Here is a 19,585-nt window from a genome sequence, read left to right on the forward strand (position 1 = left end):
GCCCCTGCCCTTCGAGGGATAAACATCTCAATTCAACCCAGATGAGACAGCCAGGACATTTTTCTTTTGCTTCATCAAAACCTAAGGCACAGATTTCGAAGATACATTCAGAGTTATCTAAGCAAAAGTCAGAAAGTGTGGTTTGGTTCCCTCTGAAATTCAATAGGAAGATACATGGCACCCCACTGCTCAATTAGTTTAGTTTAGTAAACTTTCTTTACAGTCACATGTCCGTGTCTGCTACTGATGAATTCCACCTGTCTTCTATTATGAACCCATGTGGTGTGCAGGGACAATCTGAACTGATTTTTCTTTATAGTCAACATAGCTTGAGACAAAGGATGAGCACTTCCTCCTGATGTGAGGGAAAATACTAGGATGTGAGGAAGAAAAACGACGTTTGACTGTCATAGATTCTTTGGTTCTGGTACATCACTTTACACATTCATTGGCAACCCCTCCAGCCCCCAAAACAACAGTTTCTTCCCACTTAAAAAATAAAAAAAATCTGTCTCATCTGAGGACCAAGTACATCCCATGTATTCCTTGTATTATTATTTTTTTTGTATTGTAGCATCTTTTTAGATGTCAGTTTCTTCCTAGAAGACAGGTAGCTGTATATACTTCTATTTAAGCCAAAGGCAATCCAAATTTTGTTTTGAGGACTTTGCAATACCTCCAGATAGCTGGAGACACCGAGGGTGCTGCTAAATTAGGGCTTGTTATGACTACTATAGAGAGACCATGCCATCATATCCAACTATGAAACAGACATTGCTCACCGAGATGACTCAACCACCAATCTCACTGAAGCCCATCAGGGTTAAAAACAGGAATTGAGGGGAATCATCTATCCCTTAACTACTTGCAAACCAAATCTCAGAGACACATAAACTTCACAATCGTACATGTTAACACATTTTGCTTTTGTTTGATAAAAACAATTGCATCTTCTTGAGGCAAGATGCTTCCTTCCAGTGATTACCTGGGGTTCAGTTTTGGTTCTACCCTTAAGGAACTCCTCCTACCTTGAAGGTCTTCAGGACCTCTTGAGAGTTTTTGGGCTGGGAGTAAGGCTTGGGGGTCAGCATAGGCACTGCTTTGGGAGTGACAGTTTTGCTTGGAGACCCACTGCCTGCTGACACGCTGGCATCCAGTACACTGGTACGAGCGATGGTGGTTTCCACAGTGGCAGTGAATTTGGGTGGAGACAGTGACTGTTGCCGCAGGTATTTCATGGGGTTGGGGTCATTCAGGAAGGAGGATAAGTTTGGCTCTGTTGAATGGCTTCTTTCCAGAATTTTTGGCATCTCCAAGCGTTCAAGAACAGCTTCGCTGATGGTGAACCTCTCGATGTACTGTTGAAGGATCCCTTCCGCCTCCTCCTGGGACCGTGCATTCTTGTATGCCTCATGCAACTCCCTCTCTCTCCTCTCCCTAAAGGATGGGCATGGGAGGGGAAGCAAGAACAAAGGCAACAGTCACAGGAATTGCAAAGCAGACCTTGGTAGAGCTGAAGGAAAGTATACAGACAGAAAGTATAATATTGGTGTCAGAGCTGTCGTGATAACCAACAATTTTTAGGAAAAGCACATCTAGATAATACGGTACATTCAACAAGAACAACCACAGAAAGAACCCACTTTTCTTGGACAATTTCTCTGTAGGTTTTGATGCTTTTCCTTCGTTCACTTGTCCCATCCTCTCCAGCCAGTAACTTCTCCATATTTTTCCTTTCTTCCTCTTTCTTGATTAAGTCCTGAGAAGCACTTCTTCTACGGCTCTTCCAACGAGCCAGGTCCTGCAGGGGTGGGGGAGGGAGACAGAACAGTTTTCTTCAGGCTTGCACATAATTCCATTTCTACTCTTCAGGGTTGAGTAAGCACTGACTACCGGCCAGGCTAAGACATTCCTGTACATCCAGTGTAAGTCTGGTTGGAACAGGACTACCTCGAAGGCAGGAACCCTTCAGAAATATCTACATTATCCATAGCAGGGCAGCGCATTTATTTAAACATGGTAATGTAAAATTTGTGATCAAATTCCATGTCAGTTGCCAAATTTTAAAGTATTGCCTCAGAGGGTATTGTAAGAAACTTCATTTCTTGTTATTTATGACCTCTGCAATGTGAATGGACTCTCTGACAACAGAATAGTAGGAATTAACCACAGACCTACAATTCCCTCAGGGAAGGAAGAAAAGACAGAAAAAAAAATTGGCTTTGGGGTCTTACAGAACCAACAATTCTGTATGTGTTAAGTCATCTGAACCTCACCACAAATCCTATGGGCAGTTAGAGCATAATGTTGAAGACTTAGGATTCTGGAGTCAGACGGGTGGGAGTGCGGCTGTGAGAAACAATCCTAGCTCTATCTCCTCCACGTTTTGGAAACTCAGGCACGTTTCTTAGCCTCTCTGCACCTCAGTTTCCTCATCTCTAAAATAGAAATGATAATAATACCTACTCTTACAAGCCTGTTGTGAGGGTTAAATGAGGTAGTGCACATAAGGTGCCAGGCACAGACATAATTATTACCACATTTTATCAGCTTTAGAAAAGTTAACTTTTTTGACTCAAGGTAGAGTCAAATCTGCAGTAGCCACCTCAGAGTGCTCTGTGAGGATGAAGTAATCCACTCTCCCTCCTCTCATCCCTATCTTCAGGCTCCTCCCCTGCCCTGGCTCTTTGCTCTTAGCACACAGATGATCCCAAGGCCCCCATCAGGCCCTGGAACCTTCCTTACCGGTTATAATCCTGGCTCTCTTGCTCACTAGCTGTGTGACTTTGGACAAGTTACTTAGCTGTTCTGGGACTCATGTGTAGAACTGAGGACAATAAGAGTTGCTAGCTCATTGAATTACTGAGAGGATTAAAGAATGATTACATGCAAGGTACTTAGAATAGTACCTGTTACTGGTACGCTTTCAATGTTGGCAATTATCATTGTCATCATCATCATTATCATCGGTTCCAAACATATAGTCTCAAAAGACAGTCCCTCCTCAATTCTGCATCCCATGCCAGTTGCCTCCCTTCTGCTCCCCTCTTTTTTGTGGCCAAACTTCAGCAAGGGTACTTTCCCTAATGCCCACAAGGACTGTGTCACCGTTTGAAGCCCTCGAGGGGCCCCCTTCCTCTGCATGGCTTTCCAGCCCAAGTCTGACTTTCCAGCCCCGCCTGATCGTCTGCTCCAAAGGGCCTCTAGCCCAGCGGGCAGAGCAGTCCCCCCGCTGCCCACGGCCCTGGACGGCACTCACGTCTTGCCATTTGTCATCCTCTTCCCGCAGCTGGTTGTTTATCAGCTGCAGCTGCTCCTGGCGGGCCCTGCTGTGCGGCTGCACCTTGGCCTCCTCCTCACACCGCATGTCAAACATACTCGTGCTCCTGCGTGGGGAGAGAGCAGACGACGGTGCACAGGGATCAGAGCTCCGCAAGTCTCCGCGCACTTGCAGCGTCCCGCCGCGTCGGGGCGCTACCGCGTTTGGAAAACCGGCCCCCTTCCCTCCGCAGCTTAAGGCAGCAGCGTGATTTGCAGTTTATTCATCCCTCGGCCGGCAGCAGCGGGCATGCTAGCAGCCTCACCTCTTCTCCTTTTGCGGCAAAAAGCGAAAATGTGACCATCTTTGTCTTCAGTGATGGCAGAATCAGGCCAATCTAATTTTATATGTAGGGGTCAATATATGTTTAAAGTAAAGGGCTAGAAAAAGGTATTTGAAGCTCTGGGCTCGTCTCACTTGTATTAGAAAGTAAAATGAAGAGAGTTAAAATGTATAACTTGGGGAGAATGTATAGGGAGGGAGAGTGGCGTCCCCTGAAGTGAAACTTAATTGCAGTAAATGCTTCTTTGTGTAAAGAGCTGGATTAAATGCTTTCTCTGCTAACTGAGGCAATTTCTCCATTTTCAAAAAGAAAAAAAATATATCATACAGCTTCAAGTCTAAGGCACCACCTTTTCCTGTTGTATTTTCTGAATTTTGGTTGCATCCAACAGCTATGCATTAATGATACATACGTTTGATGTGGTTTGTTTCTATGTCCTGTAAAACTGTCTGTAAATTGATAGTGCGTTGATGGCATCTTGGAATCAAGAAAATATTTTATGGTAAGATCAAAGGATAAAATATATAAATCAGTATATACTTTGTATCCTAAAAGTCTCACAATGATTTCACTTTATTTTTGTCAGGACACCTCTGAATTTACTCTTTTAAAAGCAAAAAGGATTGGGAAGGCAATTTTTAAAAACCTTTAGGCTGTTCATATAATTGATATATTCTCTAGGAGCTTATTAAATGTTGGGCAAGACCATAGGGCCTTTTCTGCGATGCTTATGTAGACCTTTGCTACAACGAAAGCTGAAGCAGCAAGATGAAAATAGAAATAAAAGCCAAAGCAAAATCTTCCCTTTTTCTCTCTCAAAGAAATGACTAGCTCCGGGAACCAAATGGATTATAGAGCACTCAAATCAAGTGGAGGGCTGCTTAAGAACAGAAGACTGATAGTCCATTTTTGAAGCCAGCTTAACACAAAGAAAAAGAAAAGCCATGCATTGAGACGCCAACGCGTTCCAGACATCATCCGTGATGTCCAAAATAGTCACCCCCATGGCCAGACAATGCACACCAACAGCATCACTGGATGCTAGTGGGTTCCTTAGCAGGCAGCTCTCTGGAAGGAGAAGATGACCCCCAAAGCAATGGCTGCCCACGTTCATTTCGGTCCACTCAAATGATCTTGCGTGGATGTGCGGGTGCCTCTCCCCTCCCTCTGGATGTTGCACCATTTGAGTCTGACCTAAGAGAGCCAAAACTGAAGACTGCACTTGTAATCTGTTTTCCCTGAGAGTATTCTAATAATCTGCCCCAAGGGACTTTCTTTGATCTGAGGCTTCTATTTGCATGGATCTGACAAACCTCCGTGAGCAGCTGTGCACAGACTCAGGGGACAGTGTTGACGGTGGCAGCTGTACCTTCCTGAAGGATAAACTGCAGCCCTCAAAAGAGAGGAGGGGCTGCGATTTTTCACCTAGTTTATGCTACTTATTCATGTGGTTTAAGGAAGATTTAGGAATTTGCAGAGTTCGGTAGAAAAGTCTAACCCATGGTTTTTAAACTTCATGGATCAAAATTCCCTTAAACAAGCTTTCCAGAAAGGGACCAAAACTCATCCCATTCTTCCTTTCAGAGTTTAAAAAAGTCTTACCTTTAAATATGTCTGATTCAGTCAGTTCATCTTTTAAGGCAATTTACAGGCTTTGTGAAGGTCTTAGAAGATATAAACTCCTCTGAGCTGGGACTCTCTTGTAATCTACTAAATAGTTGGCAGATTGTGGGAGAGGAAGGAGGTCCCTTCCTTCAGCTTTGCCATCTATAGTTTTTAAAGGGCAGAATTTTGGTTTAGGCCACAGTGGGTGGCCGTAGAGCAAGGACTTCTTCTGGGACCCCGGGAAGAAAATGGCAGCTTTCTCCAGGATTTGAGAATTGCTTATCTCACTCGACTGGCATGGAGAGGATGGGAGCAAGGCCTTTAGAATTGCCTTCTTCTGTCCCGGGTTCCTATCTCTGCTCCCACCATGAAGTTCTAACTACCTCAGCCCGAATGTGGCCGAAAGCTGGTTAGTGAAATAAAAAGAGAAACACTTGCCTGCCTTCTCATATACCAGGAAGTACTATTTTTTCCTAGAGTTTTTTTTTTTTTTTTTAAAGAAACACCAGCCAACTGGCCCAAAAAAGAAATAATAAAACTATGAGCAATATCTTTATACCATTTCAAAAAAAGGAACTAAGCAAGCTGAGAACTGATAACAGTAGACAGAAAATGAGCTGAGTCACCATTCAGAAAATGTTCCCTAATTCAGAGGTTGGGCTCAGCCTCCAAAATGAAGAAGTGCATGTCTAGGGATGGGGTGGGGGACCCTGCAGAAGCCTAGGTTCCAGAATGTTAAATGGACTTGCACCAAGGCTATGCTCCTCAGCACAACAGGCTGTGCCCTTGGGCTGCTGGGACAAGGGCCCCTGGCTGCAGGGCCCAGGAGCCTCTCTCGGTGATGGGTTGGCATTTCTGAGGGCCAGGATTAAATTACCTCAAGGGGAGCCTGGAAACTGTTTCTGGCCCAAGTCTAAGGTAAGGGAATTAAGAACAAAATGGCCTTTGGCTCTCACAGTGTCCAGCCTCCTCGGAGGGGACCGCTGGGAGAGGGGGCATGTGGAAGTAAAGGGCAAGAAGGTGAAACTAAATCCATGGAGCCATTCGTGGCTTGCCAGGAGGTGGAAATTTCTGTTTGCCTGTGTGGTAGGTCTGCCCCTGACCTGCATTTTCCTTAAAGGGCACATCTTTTTTTGATTGGGCTGTATTTTAAGAATGTGTCAATTTTGAACAAATAGAGCCTGTGCCAATAGTTGTCCTTAAAGATTTTGAAAAAGGGAGATAGTGGGGGAATGAACAAAACATATTATAAATTTCTGTTTAAAAAAAAAACTCCTGACACAAACTTTTCTTTTTGTTCCCCACATGGTTTCATATAAATTATGTCTACTCCAAGAAAGAAATTCAGCCCTTTGGATGTTCCTAGATAAGACCCTTGGAAAAGAAACTCTGTGTACTCACCCTGGCCCATAAGGCTGCTTTTTTGGTAAATTTAGAGGAGTCCGTACTCCCACCCCTTTTAAAAAATCATTAACTTCTCCTGAGGGTGAGGTTTCATATTCAGGTACAGGTAAAATTCAAAAGCTCTTTAATGTAGCTTCTTTTCTTTCAGCTTTTAGGGTTTTTTAGAGATCTGTATTAGGCAAATTGCACAGCAGCTTTGCAATGATGAAGAGTAAATCCATTCTATCAAAATGTTTTTGCTAACCAAATCAAAGAAGTGTTGTGCCTATCAATCTTATATAATCCTCCTTTCAGTGAATGTTAAGTACTGCCACTGTAGATTTTAAAAGCAACAACCAGGGCTCTATTTTATAGACTACTTAGCTCCAAAGCTAAGCTTTGACTTAGCTCTTAGTCAGTCAAGCTCCGGCTGAATTTGGTTTTGAGACATGAATGTTCCATGTGTCAGGCCACAAAGCAATTGCGCATCACACATCGGAAACTGATACCCTTGGCACATGAGTCAGACTGCTTCGAGCTACAAGTACAGACTAAGCTGACCTCTTGAACACAAACGTGGAAAAAGCACAATTCAAAAACAGTAAATTGTGGCCTGATCTCGTTGTCACTGGTGGAAATGATATTTGTCTGTTCTACACTGTTCTTTAGATTCCTCACTTGGTGACTTGAAACTATGGATCAGGCCAGGAAGACAGGCAGAGGGAATACTAGGGTCCACTCTTATGATGGCCAAGACTCCCACGAGGCCACAAAATCCCTCTCCCAGAGGACAGACATCAGGCTTAGTGGGCCACTGTTGTTGGAATGAGATATTAACCATGTTTCTTAAATCTGAGCATTCTGCAAAGAAAACTTCTGCCTCGGATATCAGTTTCAGAATGCTCTGCCTATGAGAAATCCATTTTTGAAATGGAGTTAATGTGGTCACAAACGGGAGAGAGTGGATTCTTTTCAAATTTGGATGTGAGGCCGGGGATGGGAAATGCATCTCTGAGAGGAGCGGAAACCAAGGAAAGGCAGCCCAAGTCATGTTGCACATCTTGACCCCTGACTATGCCACGGAACTTGAACGAAATCCCAACGTTTTGGTCTCAAGCATCCCACAGTTTATATTATTCCAATTGGGCTATATTATAAGTATTCCAATTGGGCTATATTATAGCCCAAGGAACTTGGGCTTCTGAATCTATCATTCGTGGTTTAGGATTTATTTTCTTAGCTTAAAAAAAAATGTAGCTACGAGAATGACCACTTCATGGCTAAGCCTTTACATATCAAGAATTCAATGCAAAGCGCAGAAAAGCCTTTTAACAATTCTGTGGTTCAGAAGGGATTCCAACGTCCGAACGCTAACAAGAACAACTTTCACATGCCCTGTCTATAAAAAGTAAATGTTAACTTTTGAGCAGCAGCTGCATATTAGAATCATGCTTCAGTGGCTTTTTCATTCATCTCTCCTGCACAGAACATATGTTCTGCATTCCAACTTTAAGTGCTTCTCTGAGGCTGCAGAGAAGAGTCAGTTAGCTCTTCAATCCACCGTTATATTAATTGCATTTCGATTAGTGGTGAGTACTGGAAGCATGCAGTTTAGGCTAGTAATTAATGTATTCCTACAAATACAAGACAACTTACTCTGCGTCATCAGACACAGGAGTTCTCAGTCCGTATCTATAAGACCAAATACAAAATTAGAGGATTGGTAAGACAGAAGGTTAATGCTGTAACCAAGCTGGAAATAAAAACTACAAGTGAATTGTATGTGTGCCAAACCTTTTTTGCTGATCATACTGGAAGAGAAGTGTCATTATACAATTAGTAATGTTCATTAACTGCTGAAAAGGAAAGCAAAGTCTTGACATTTCTGAAGAATGCAAAATTTGTAGTAAAACCCAGAGGAGCAATGAAAAAAATACCCATGCTACCCACAAAGAAAGAATCTGTTCAATATAAACACAAGAAGGCTTAGGTGCAACCCACAATGTTTAGAGAAGGCAGCTTAGAAAAACCCAAACATGTATTAAGATGGTTCACAAACAGTTGAACTGTTCTTTGCCTTTCGGTGCAGAGTAATGGGCTGTAATGGACACCCAGCATAGAAGCACACACTTACTGACCCTTTCCCTGATGTGTTAATGCCTTTGCACAAATAACATCAAAGAGTGTTTCTGCAGTTTTCTGAAAGCAAACCAGAACTCCAACCAGAACCCCAATCAGTGCCTTCCGCATACATTTGACAAAAACCACAATTCCTAGAAAACTGGCAGATTTAATCAAAACCAGACGTGGATGATATTCCACAACTCAAAAAAAAATGAAGTTTTTTTAAAACGATCTTTTATATTCTTCTGATTATTTAGATCTACAAAGTTGTACCTTCTTCGATATAGGCATTTTAAGTTTTAATGCATCTGATAAAACAAAGAAAAAGGTCAAATTAGAAAATAGAGACTAGAACACTATGAGGGCATATTTTAAGCACATTTAAAAAAAGCAGCTCCCACAAATGACTATTTCAGCAAAGGAGAATATTAAGAGAAGGTTCTTACCTATGCCCTGAAAGGCTGTTCATTCATGCATTCTGATGGCGGACAAAGAATTTTTTGAGTAAAGAAAAAATGTCCTGCTTTCAGTACAATAAATTAAATTTGCGGGTTTTCAGCAAAAATTACCTGATCCTGTGTTCAGTTTATAACAATTCATAGGGAAAAGAGTAATTTCTAAAGATCTCTTCCAATGATCTTAGAGAAAACACTCCAAAGCACATGGGTGTACACACACATACACCCTTGTCTCTGATGCCTTCATCATTCTACAACAGTCTGATTCATTAATAATTATTTTCATGCACAGTGAAGGCAACCACACTAGTTAAAAACCCGAAGTTTCTGTTGGAATGGCCAAAATCAAGAAGAGGAAAGTGTTTGTGAATGTCTCTCTTCCAGAAGTAAGACCCATTTTCTGTTTCTCTGGGGAATAGTTTCAGAAGGTGCTAAAGGTAAATTAATACCCTCAATTTTCTAAAACCATCACCGCATGGAGGCAGATGGATTCCTTCACATCAAGAAAGAGTGCATAATCAGTGTTAATTCTACCCAGAATTAACAGTGTTAGTTCTACCCAGAATTAACAGTGTTAATTCTGAAGCCTCGGTAAAATGTTTCCCAGTTAATTAACAGGCCTACTGGAATAGACATTCAAATATAGTGTTTTCTAAATTATATATGGAAGTGAGGAGAGAAGTTATTCTTAATGGATGGCTAATCTAGGAATGATCAATTAACAGTTGGTATGTGTTTCTGTGTCTACTGGAATATTTTAATTCATGTTTTACTGAAGTAAAATATACATACAGAAAGTGCACAGACCACACACACACACACCTTGATGGATTTTCATAAACCACAGATTAGTGTTGAGTTTTGTGCTATATAAATGGACTTATACAGTATGGACTCTTCTGAGTTTGGCTTCCTTAGCACATTTCGTTTATGAGGTTCAGCTATGTTGTTGCATGCAGGATATATTTAAATTTAAATTGCTTCTACACAAAACACTTAACAGCATTTCGTGGACAGCTCTGCCAACAGATATAGATTAACACTGCAACATAAGCTCCATGATGGCAGGGATTTTTCTTTTGGGGTTCTCCGAACAGTGACCAGACTAGGCCCTCAATAAGTACTTATTGGATGCTCCGGAAATTGAAAAGAATAGTGCAGTCTCTGAAGATGACCTTCATTTATCTGTTTACTATATACATATGGGTTTAAGAAATTTCCCCTCAGACTAATTTATTAGCTTTAAGAGGGCACAAATTTCATCAGAATTGCCTTTGCTGTTAGGGAGAAGATAATTAGAGTTCGGGCTTCAAATGATTTTCCCAGTTGTCCTATGGAAAGTAGAAAAGTAAAGATGAGTTTAAAAAAAATCACTAACAAAGAGATTTTTAAAAAAAAAATGCAAAGTAGGTCAGTCAACAGACTATCAAGTACAAAATTGGCCAGACAAATCACAGTTGGTATAAGCATCCTACAAAAAAAAAAAAAGCAATTAATAAAGTTTAATTGTGACGGTGGCGGTGTTTAGAAAGACAAAAAGAATACTCTGTTCACCTATTGATTGTGTTTATGTAACTTTCAGCACTAATAAAGCACTTCAGGATCAATGATTAGCAATATTGTGAACTAGCATAAGCTTCATTTGAAGTGAGAGGGAAAAATGGATTTACTGCTCATTTAAGATTATCCCCCAGCACCCAGCACAGTGTTTTACACACAGTAATTACTCAGTAAATACTTGTTGAAAGGAAACATGAATTCCCAAGGTGTGTGCTTGCTCAATCACACAATTACGTCACAGAGTTAATCTGACTATATCTCCTTATGCTCAAACCAGCCATTCAGTCCCATGTGAATATAAAGAGGTCTCTTCCCGAATCACAGATAGAGGGACAGATACAAGTGACAGGGAAGTCGTGAGACCGCCACAGTTTCCTCTGGTAACCTGGTAGGTAATGCGCCGGCGTGGAACGGCGGCTCCCCCTTCAGACAGAGGTGGGTTTGGATCTTGGATCTGTGATTACCAGCTTTGGATCTTGGATCTGTGATTACCAGCTGTGTTCACCAGCTGTGAACCGATTACCAGGGCCTCGGCTCCTTAGTGTAGAATACAGAAGAAACTGCTTAGTCTCAAAGGCTGTGTGAGAAGTGAGTAAACGGGCCGCCTAGAATGTTCTAGTAGGCAGCCTACAGGCCTCACTTCCTTCTCTCCTTTCATGCTGACTGCTCTCCGGCAGCCCGTGGATGCAGGGTCCGGCACCACATCAGGGCATCTGGGGAGAGAGTGAGCGTGGTGGGCGAGGCTGTCCCTCTCTCACTAACCTGCCCTCACCTGCTGGGATCCAGGTGTGATCCAGGTGTTACTTCTCTCTACATCAGGCTTCCCATTTGTGAATTGGAGCCAACAGCCGTTCAACCTACCTGTGAATTCCCAGGAGAAGGTACGCTGGAGGAAGCAGAAGCGCTTTGAAAGGCTAACAGTTATAAAGTAGAGCACGGCTATTACTCCTGCTCCCTGAAACCAGTGTTACAATAAGGCTCTCCTATGGTAGTATTATGATTCAGAAGAATGTAAAACATGCATTAAATCCAGATGGTAACGATGGCTAGGATATTAATCTTAAAATTTGGGGATTACTTAAGATTTTCTTTACTCCCCACTCTACCCTCTGTCCCACTACCATCAGGGTCCCCTGTGAAGCAGAACTTCATCACTTCCTGTTTTACGGTGGAGCTTTAATTACGCTACACACTCCTTACTCCTCTGCCCTGCACTGATCAGGCAGACCACACTTTTCACAAAAGTCTATCACTCTTACTAAATAGCAACAGAAGCTTCAACATACAGGACCTGAAACCTGACCATGAACCCCAGGATTACTATTTCCCTACTTTCATTTTATTTTTTTAAATTTGTATTTTACATTGGAGTATAGTTGATTTATAATGCTGTGTTAGTTTCAGGTGTACAGCAAAGTGACTCAGTTATACATATACATATATCCATTCTTTTTCAGATTCTTTTCCCATATAGGTTATTACAGAATATTGAGTTCCCTGTGCTATATAGTAGGTCCTTGTTGATTACCTTTTTAATATATTCCCTACCTTCATTTAAAATCAAGTCAGAGCACGGAATGGAAATCCTACCTCTAGAAAGCACTATTTGCTAATGTTAAAATTAAACTAATTTTATAAGTGGTATATGTCTTCTTTGGACCTGAAGACCCTCCTGGAATCAGAATGAAATCAAGTAGGTCAGAAAGAAGTTCAACTCCTTTACCCAATGGCTCCTATGTGAGCTAGGAAGAAATAAAAGAGTTTCCCATTTAGGCTGCCCACAAAATGAGAGTCAGAAAGAATGTTTAATAGGACAATTCACAACTGAACTATTCTTTCCACACCTGCTCACATGCAAAAAAAGAAAAAAAAATCTTGGCAGACTAGGCCAGTCATTGAATCATTTCATTTCTGCTAGCAATAGCAGGTAAGTGGCATTGATAAACCATAAAGCATTAATGACACATTCAAAGCATGTATCAAGGCTCAGACTGGAGAAACAACGTCAAAACAGCTTAGGATACTCTTCTGACCTCTTATCTTTTATTGGTGGACCCTTGGCAGATTCCTCCACAATGCGTTGCTTTGCAAATGGAACTGGACGGAACCGGTTTAGCTTGGATCCAATGTGTCTAAGAGACATCCCAGTTCTCCTGGCCATCACGTCATCTTTTTGTGAATCATACAATTTTCTTTGGCCTTTCAGTTCACTGCCACGCCAGGCAGGAGCTGTCATCTTCTCTGACTTCTCTTCTCTCTCTGAAGCCTCCCATTCAGAGGTCAGAGGACATGAACTAGGGCACATCAGTCCAGCCAGTCAAAGGGCACTTATTGCTAAAGATGTTTTCAGTAGCATCACTCGCTTGGCATTAACTCAAGACGGAAGAAGCCAGTGATCACAGAGGCAGCAGCACACATAGCAACTGAGGATTAATACCTTGGACCTCCATCATGCAGCTGATACTTACACGGGAATGGGTTTCCCTTTCTGGTGTTCATGATTCCTGAGAATGAAATTTGGCCAGCACCCAACCACATGCAAAGTCTAAAGTCTCTACCCAGGAAGGGCACTGAAAGCAGAACTCTGACCCTGGGATGGGCGCATTCCTTTAAGGGGCTCCACGCCACATCAGTCATCAAGCGCATACTGTGGCTTTAAGCTGTTTTGGGGGACCCGGCAGCCACAAACAGCAGAGGCAGCGCACCCTGGAAAGCGGGCGAGGCGCTCACAGTGGCTGGCCGCTCTCCTCGGATCTTTCAGCCTCTGGCACCGTCTCAGAACCTCTTTGAACGACTCCTTCAGTCGCTTCTTTGCCATCCTGCGGCAGCTGTTTGCAGGTAACTAAAGCCAGACAGGACAGCTTTACTACTAGGAAAGAATTCCCACCCGGGGCCTTGGGCCCACCTGTCAGCCTTCACGTCCTCACCTTTCTCTGTCCTCCTCGGGCACTCACCTAAACTGCAGCTATGCTCCTCCTGGACCTCCGGCACCACAGCCAGCCGGCAGACCCTTTTACAACGGTCATCTATACCAGACGTCACTATTCTGTTGATGATCAAGTAGCATTGGCAGCAAGGGGGAAGAGGGAAAAGAGTTAGGAAAGGAGACAATGAAAATCACTGAGACTGAAAGCTTAAGAGAGAAAGTTCGGTTGCTATTCCAGAAGCCGGTTAGTAAGGATGACATACTCAGAATGAGATAATGGAATATGAACCCTGGCAAGGGCCTGAGAAAGTCAAAGAAGGCGAGCCTGACTCTGCCACCACGGGGGCTGAGTGATGGCCCCTTAGTAGTCAAGGACTCAAGATGCATTCCTTACTAACTTCTTAGTCCCACCCCTTCCACCCCCGGTCCCCATCAGCCTCTGAGACCCCAGCAGTGCATTTCTGGTGCACCAGGGTTATTTCTATTGACGGCCTCTAGGGTGTCATCCACAGTCCGGAACCAAAGAAACCCCTCTCTGTGTCACGGACCATCCACTGTGTGCTTTGGACATCACGAACAAGGCATGCAGGAGACTGTCCCGAGAATTTCCTCCTGCCGTGGAGGGCTCTGCTTTGCTCCCACCATGCAGGTGGAGTGGAGTTTCCTGGGAGAATCCAGAATCTTTATTATTATTTTTTAACAGAAACTCAAACAAATTTTGATAACATATATACCTGGAAGAGACCCAGGAAAGCTGAGTAGCTTACCAAAATGGCTGAAACCCTCACCTGAGGTACCATCTTCAGCTAAAGACAAAAGAGGACGTGCGGGTAGTGGTTTGGGACCTCAAAGGGGGAGGAAGGCAGTTCACATGGAGATGGCAAAGCAAATTTTTAGTAAATAAATGTTTGCTGGGCCCTGCGGAGACAGTGGGGTGCAGAGTGGACCCTGATGTCTAAGTTTCCCCAAGCACACCTAGCGGCACGGAGAATCCAGAACTTTAGAAATGCCCTATACCTGCTTAATGGAAGAAAGACCAGCCCGCAGAACCAAATCCCCAACAGAGGGCTTGGGAATTCACAGCTGGAAGGCCTCCAGTGAGGATGAGGACCGGTGACAGCTCTACAAGGTCTTTTCCCAGGTGACGCCTCACAAATTTGGATGGTGATTCATCCAAGGAAACTCCTGAGTCATAGGAACCCTCAAAAGAAGAGACTTTTTCCACTCATGTTCTGTTATATAATTTTAAAAACTGGGCGGGAGCTGGTGGGGGAGAGATGTTTACTTTTTTGTGTGTCTACTTAGATGTCCAAAATCTGAACTTAATGATACTAGTAACAATTTTTTTCTCCCTCGTGGGATAAGAAAGAGGGAGGGTATAGGTAAGCCAGATTTTTATCAATATATCTTCAGGAGAAACATGAAGGGTATCATTAAAACATTCCATCTAGTTTGTTCAGTATTGCCAACAAACAAAATACTGCTTAATGCAGCCAAGGGAAGATGAATCCGTTGCCAAAATTACTGGCATTCCCAGGCAGTGATTCTGGTGACAACAGAATCAAAATGGATGTCTGTCATTTAACTTCACACACGTTTCCCCGCGGGGAAATCTACTGACATTCCTTCTCTGCTAACCAGCAAAGGAGGCTGTTAAAACTACGTCATCTCTGGCGGCTTCTTTAATGTGCTTCAGCAAACTCTTTAAAAGCAGCAGGGATTCCCATGCAAATCTCCTTGCACGTGTAATGGCAAAAAATACCTGCAGTCATTTTGTGGATTAAGCCTGTGGTCTTCCTGTAAACTGGACATAGCCGCCAAGGCAGGGGGCACAGAGTACGTCTGAATCTCACGGCTGTGACTGATGACTTCCTCTGCATCCTCCTTCGGCCCAGCCCTGCCAATGCTGAGCCGCTTCCATGTCTGCTGATCTATCTCTGTCACTGGTCCGAAGTGCACGAACTTTTGCCTAGGGCTGGAAGCTTTCTTATAAGCCCTTGCCTTGCGGCTGGCAAAGTCATCACGGATGGCAGTTTCTGCTTTAATTTCTGGTGAAGGCTCAGGGGCACACGTGTGCTCCACATCTCCATCCCTAGTCAGAACCGGAAATAAGTTCCAGAGGTTTCTAAGGTGAGTAAAATCAATGAAGAGCTTTGAAAAAATACTGGATGTATGAAAAATACTTCAATGGCTAAAGCAGAATTGCTTTTCCATTAATCAATCAAATGAAGAAATGATCATTGTCTTGCCTAGGTAAATAGCACTTTAAGTTTCTGTAGCTTTCTTAACATCATAAATGATGGCATAAGAAAACCTTGGGTACAATGAAATAATTAAAATTATTTAAAAGTCAAGTTTAAATTCCTTACACGTAAATAAGCCTATCAAAATAAGCATTCACAATAAATCAGTTGAATTAAAGAGGATGTTTCCTGTCCTTGTGGCTTGTAATTTTTAGTATTAACAAGTTTCAACTCATACAGAATATGCTCTGTGTTTTGAGGCATTTTTTTCTGGCCATGAAAATAAAAAATGATAGAAGGATAAGTGATTCCTTCAAAGGTAAATGATACCGCTGTTAGGAGAAAACCAGGGGAAAACATGACACACCTCGTCTTTCCTGACACTTTCAGCCTCTCCCACGTCTCCCGGTCGGCTTCTGTTATATTGGCGACCGTGACAAAGCTCGGAGCCTCGCGCTGAGGGCCAAGCCTGCCCTGAATTCTGCGCTGCGCCAGGTCATCCTTATGAAGATCCGGCACCTGCCTGAGCCCCTCTTCCGCAGGTCCACTCTCCAGAGCCCGCACAGTACAGGTCACCCTCGACTTCACCTCTTCCGTTTGGCCTTGGTTTCTGTCAATTTGATCCAGGCCCCCACGTTATTGGAAAAATCAGGTTCCAGGAAGGGGAGCAGACAAACAGAATGTCAAGCATGGAAATTCAGAGGCTGAAGACAGAATGGAATGATGGAAGCACCTCTCCCTTTCTCAAAAATATGGAATCAATTGCAGCCTTGATTACTTTTGTCTATGCTACCCTTTTGACAGTGGAAAGAGACAGAGTTTTTCCACCAGACGACAGACTCTAGTTTAGTTTAGGAAGAGAAGCCAGGGCTCACTGAAAGACTATTAAGAATGGTAATGAGATTTCAGTTTGACAGTAATGATGCCCAATTCCCACACTATTCAAGTTACTGTAATGAATTCAAGTTTTCTGATTGAATCCCTGAGCCTTCTTGGAACGTCTTTTACTGCAGCAGTAAAGTGTTAGTAATGAGCTCTGCATGATCCAAATTCTAGAATTAGTTTGGAGATAGTTGGAACATTGTTCACATATTGAACATCTCAACCATAAACCTTCATACTGCCAGAAAGTATGATTAGGTCAATGCTGAGTAGAAAGTTTCAATGTTCAAACTCAGTCTCTGCCTCTTGATAGCATTAATTAGGTTTGGCTAATGTAAACTTGAAGAACAGAGAGGGTATCCTCTTTACCTGGATCCACAGAGGCAATACCCATTTGTTTCTTGTGTCAATAACTGTTCACCTTTATTAATGCTAAATCTGATATTTTCAATTGTTTTCCTAAGAAGTGAACGTTAGATGGCTAATGTTGACAATATCATAATTTAAACCAAAGCTGTGGCATCTATATGCATAAACATTATATCAATTAAAAGTCACTTTCTAACTAAATATGTTTCTTGAGATAGAAAATTTCAGAAATATACATAAATAGGGCTATTCATTTTTTTTCAAAATAAATCTTCCAAGCCAGAAAACCAAGAAGCATTCTTTTGTTATCTGGATGACGTGGTGTATTTACAGAGCCTATGCAAATAGAAAGGCGACAGAATTTTCTATTTACTTTTAGTTTGGGGAAGGGGATCAAGGAGGGCATAGCAAAGAGCCACCAGGGAGCCCTCTTTTTTTCATCAGTTCTTTGAAGCTCTCTAGAGAGACCATGGGCTGTGTCCCCAAACACAGAGTCAGGTGACAACAGACAAATGGGGCTGGAAATATCAGGAATTAAAATTGCATGCAGGAGAAAGGAAAAAGGGAGGTACAAAAGCTACTCCTTTTCCTAACTCAAGTTGCTGATCTCCATCAATATGCCTTGATGCTACTCAGTTATCCAGAAGTCTTTGTTTCAATGGCAACAACTGATCCCTCCCACAAGGCCCTCTGAGTACGGTTTGTTACAAGGCATGCCAACAACAACTGCAAAGACCAAGAGCCTCCTGAAGCTAGAATGTGTCCTATAAAAAAATGTGCCGGGTCTTCTATGCTCAAATCCCTGTTCCATGTCCAGAGATCTTTCATGTGTTTTGTACCTGGTGCTTCCTAAATAAAAAAATAAAAAACAACAGAAAACACTAACTGCTTCACTGATCTCAATGACTCTGCCCAAAGAACCACTTTAATTGTGTAAAACACAGTTTAGATATTTATATTCTTAGTTCAACAGATTACAAACCTCTTTAAGTGATAGGCAAAAATATGGCAATTAAATAATAAAGATGCGAACTCTGATTTTGATGTAAGGAAAAATATAAGAATGATGAACTCTGTACACTGAAATTTAGCAGGCTGATGGCTTGAATGAATTCATATCCCTCTTAGGATAAAAATCACTGGCCAAATTCCATTTCATTAAGCTTTCCTTTCCCTAATTAAGAAGATGGGAGAAAAATTGGGAGAAGGAAACTCACTTAAAAATAATTTCTATGACAGAACAAATAGAAGTGTGTTATATTATATATTTGAGGACTTTTTAATGAGAAATCTCCATCATCAGATGTCTAGGTGATCGTGTTGGTGCGAGGGAAGAAACAGCAAGCCTCATTTTTCCCCCATATCTCAAAGGCGCTAATAGGATAGAAGGGCTCATAGCTAAGGAATAACTATGATTTCTGCCTGCTATGGATGGACTGCAGCAACCTTGAGAGGGGCCTGTTCCCTGATCAGCAATAGCACACGTCTATTTATGCCAATAATGCCCGTCTCTGACACCAGCACCCATATGTGGTGATGTGCCCACATATAGCACATCTGCACACTTGAGCTCCATATTTATTTGTTGAATTCAGCCCTGTTTTGGACAGGACCATTCTACTCCCTGCCATCTGAACTTAGGAGAGACTGGATATCTGGGGTTCCACTTTAAAATAAACCACCATTACTGATTATATGTAATTAGGGCAGGAAACAGAGGAATGGGGGGCTTTAATACAAATCACCTTTGCCGAATTATATTCTCTCTCTCCTTCATAGACACACACACACACACACACACACACACACACACACAGAGCACACCTTTTATGTTCTAGACTTTTCTTTTCTGAGATTCCCTTTGAGGGTTGCTTGCTGCCATCTGATTTCTCTGCCTCTTTTTTCCGGTAAGGCCCATAGAGGAGTTGATTCAGTGGCACCATTGGCTTGGTCTGGTTCATCCTTGCTCTCCTGGCAGCAAAGTCATCTTTCTCAAGATCAGGCAGTCGACATGCAACTTCATCTTCTGATTCTGAATCTCTGCTGTGTTGGTGGATCAGGAAAGGATTTTCTTTGCGAAGGATAATATCTCGAACAGCTTCTTTCTCATCACTTAATTGCTTTTGACTGACAAAGCAAAATTAAATGGAACTCCACACGTGATCAGACCAAAACAGTTTTTAAATCCCCATCTCCAGGCAGCCAACTGTCTTGTTAGTGAAAGGTCTTCTCAATACCATTAGTCCAGATGACATCTGTTTACTACTTTAGTCCCGAGTTGCAGCAGGGTTAGGGTGGGTCTCAAAACCTGGAATTTAGTCAGCTACTAGCTATACTAAAAACTCATTTAACTTGCAGGGCCCCATCAGCATCAGAAAGGGAGGATCCTAAATGGCTCTGAAAGTGACAATCCAAATTCTTTTCATGAAATTG

At 42.5% G+C, this 19,585-nt stretch overlaps 1 protein-coding gene across 26 annotated transcripts in view; it reads right to left on the bottom strand.

Annotated features, from left to right (window-relative positions):
* Positions 1-19,585, bottom strand: part of LIMCH1 (LIM and calponin homology domains 1) — a 347,828-nt gene that overhangs the window by 57,536 nt on the left and 270,707 nt on the right. For 9 of the 26 annotated variants that reach the window (XM_082464141.1, XM_082464142.1, XM_082464140.1 and 6 more), the window contains 10 exons: positions 18,977-19,279; positions 16,269-16,511; positions 15,421-15,783; positions 13,687-13,778; positions 13,463-13,574; positions 12,766-13,026; positions 8,247-8,282; positions 3,260-3,386; positions 1,644-1,801; positions 1,029-1,437 (listed from right to left, as the gene is read on the bottom strand). In XM_082464141.1, coding sequence (XP_082320267.1) covers positions 1,029-1,437; positions 1,644-1,801; positions 3,260-3,386; positions 8,247-8,282; positions 12,766-13,026; positions 13,463-13,574; positions 13,687-13,778; positions 15,421-15,783; positions 16,269-16,511; positions 18,977-19,279 — 2,104 coding nt within the window. The remainder of the gene's footprint in view (positions 1-1,028; positions 1,438-1,643; positions 1,802-3,259; positions 3,387-8,246; positions 8,283-12,765; positions 13,027-13,462; positions 13,575-13,686; positions 13,779-15,420; positions 15,784-16,268; positions 16,512-18,976; positions 19,280-19,585) is intronic. The other 17 variants (XM_082464136.1, XM_082464130.1, XM_082464132.1 and 14 more) reach the window with 8 other exon arrangements.

This window comes from Balaenoptera physalus (genome assembly GCF_965194825.1).
Source record: "Balaenoptera physalus genome assembly, chromosome: 5".
Lineage (NCBI taxonomy): Eukaryota > Metazoa > Chordata > Mammalia > Artiodactyla > Balaenopteridae > Balaenoptera > Balaenoptera physalus.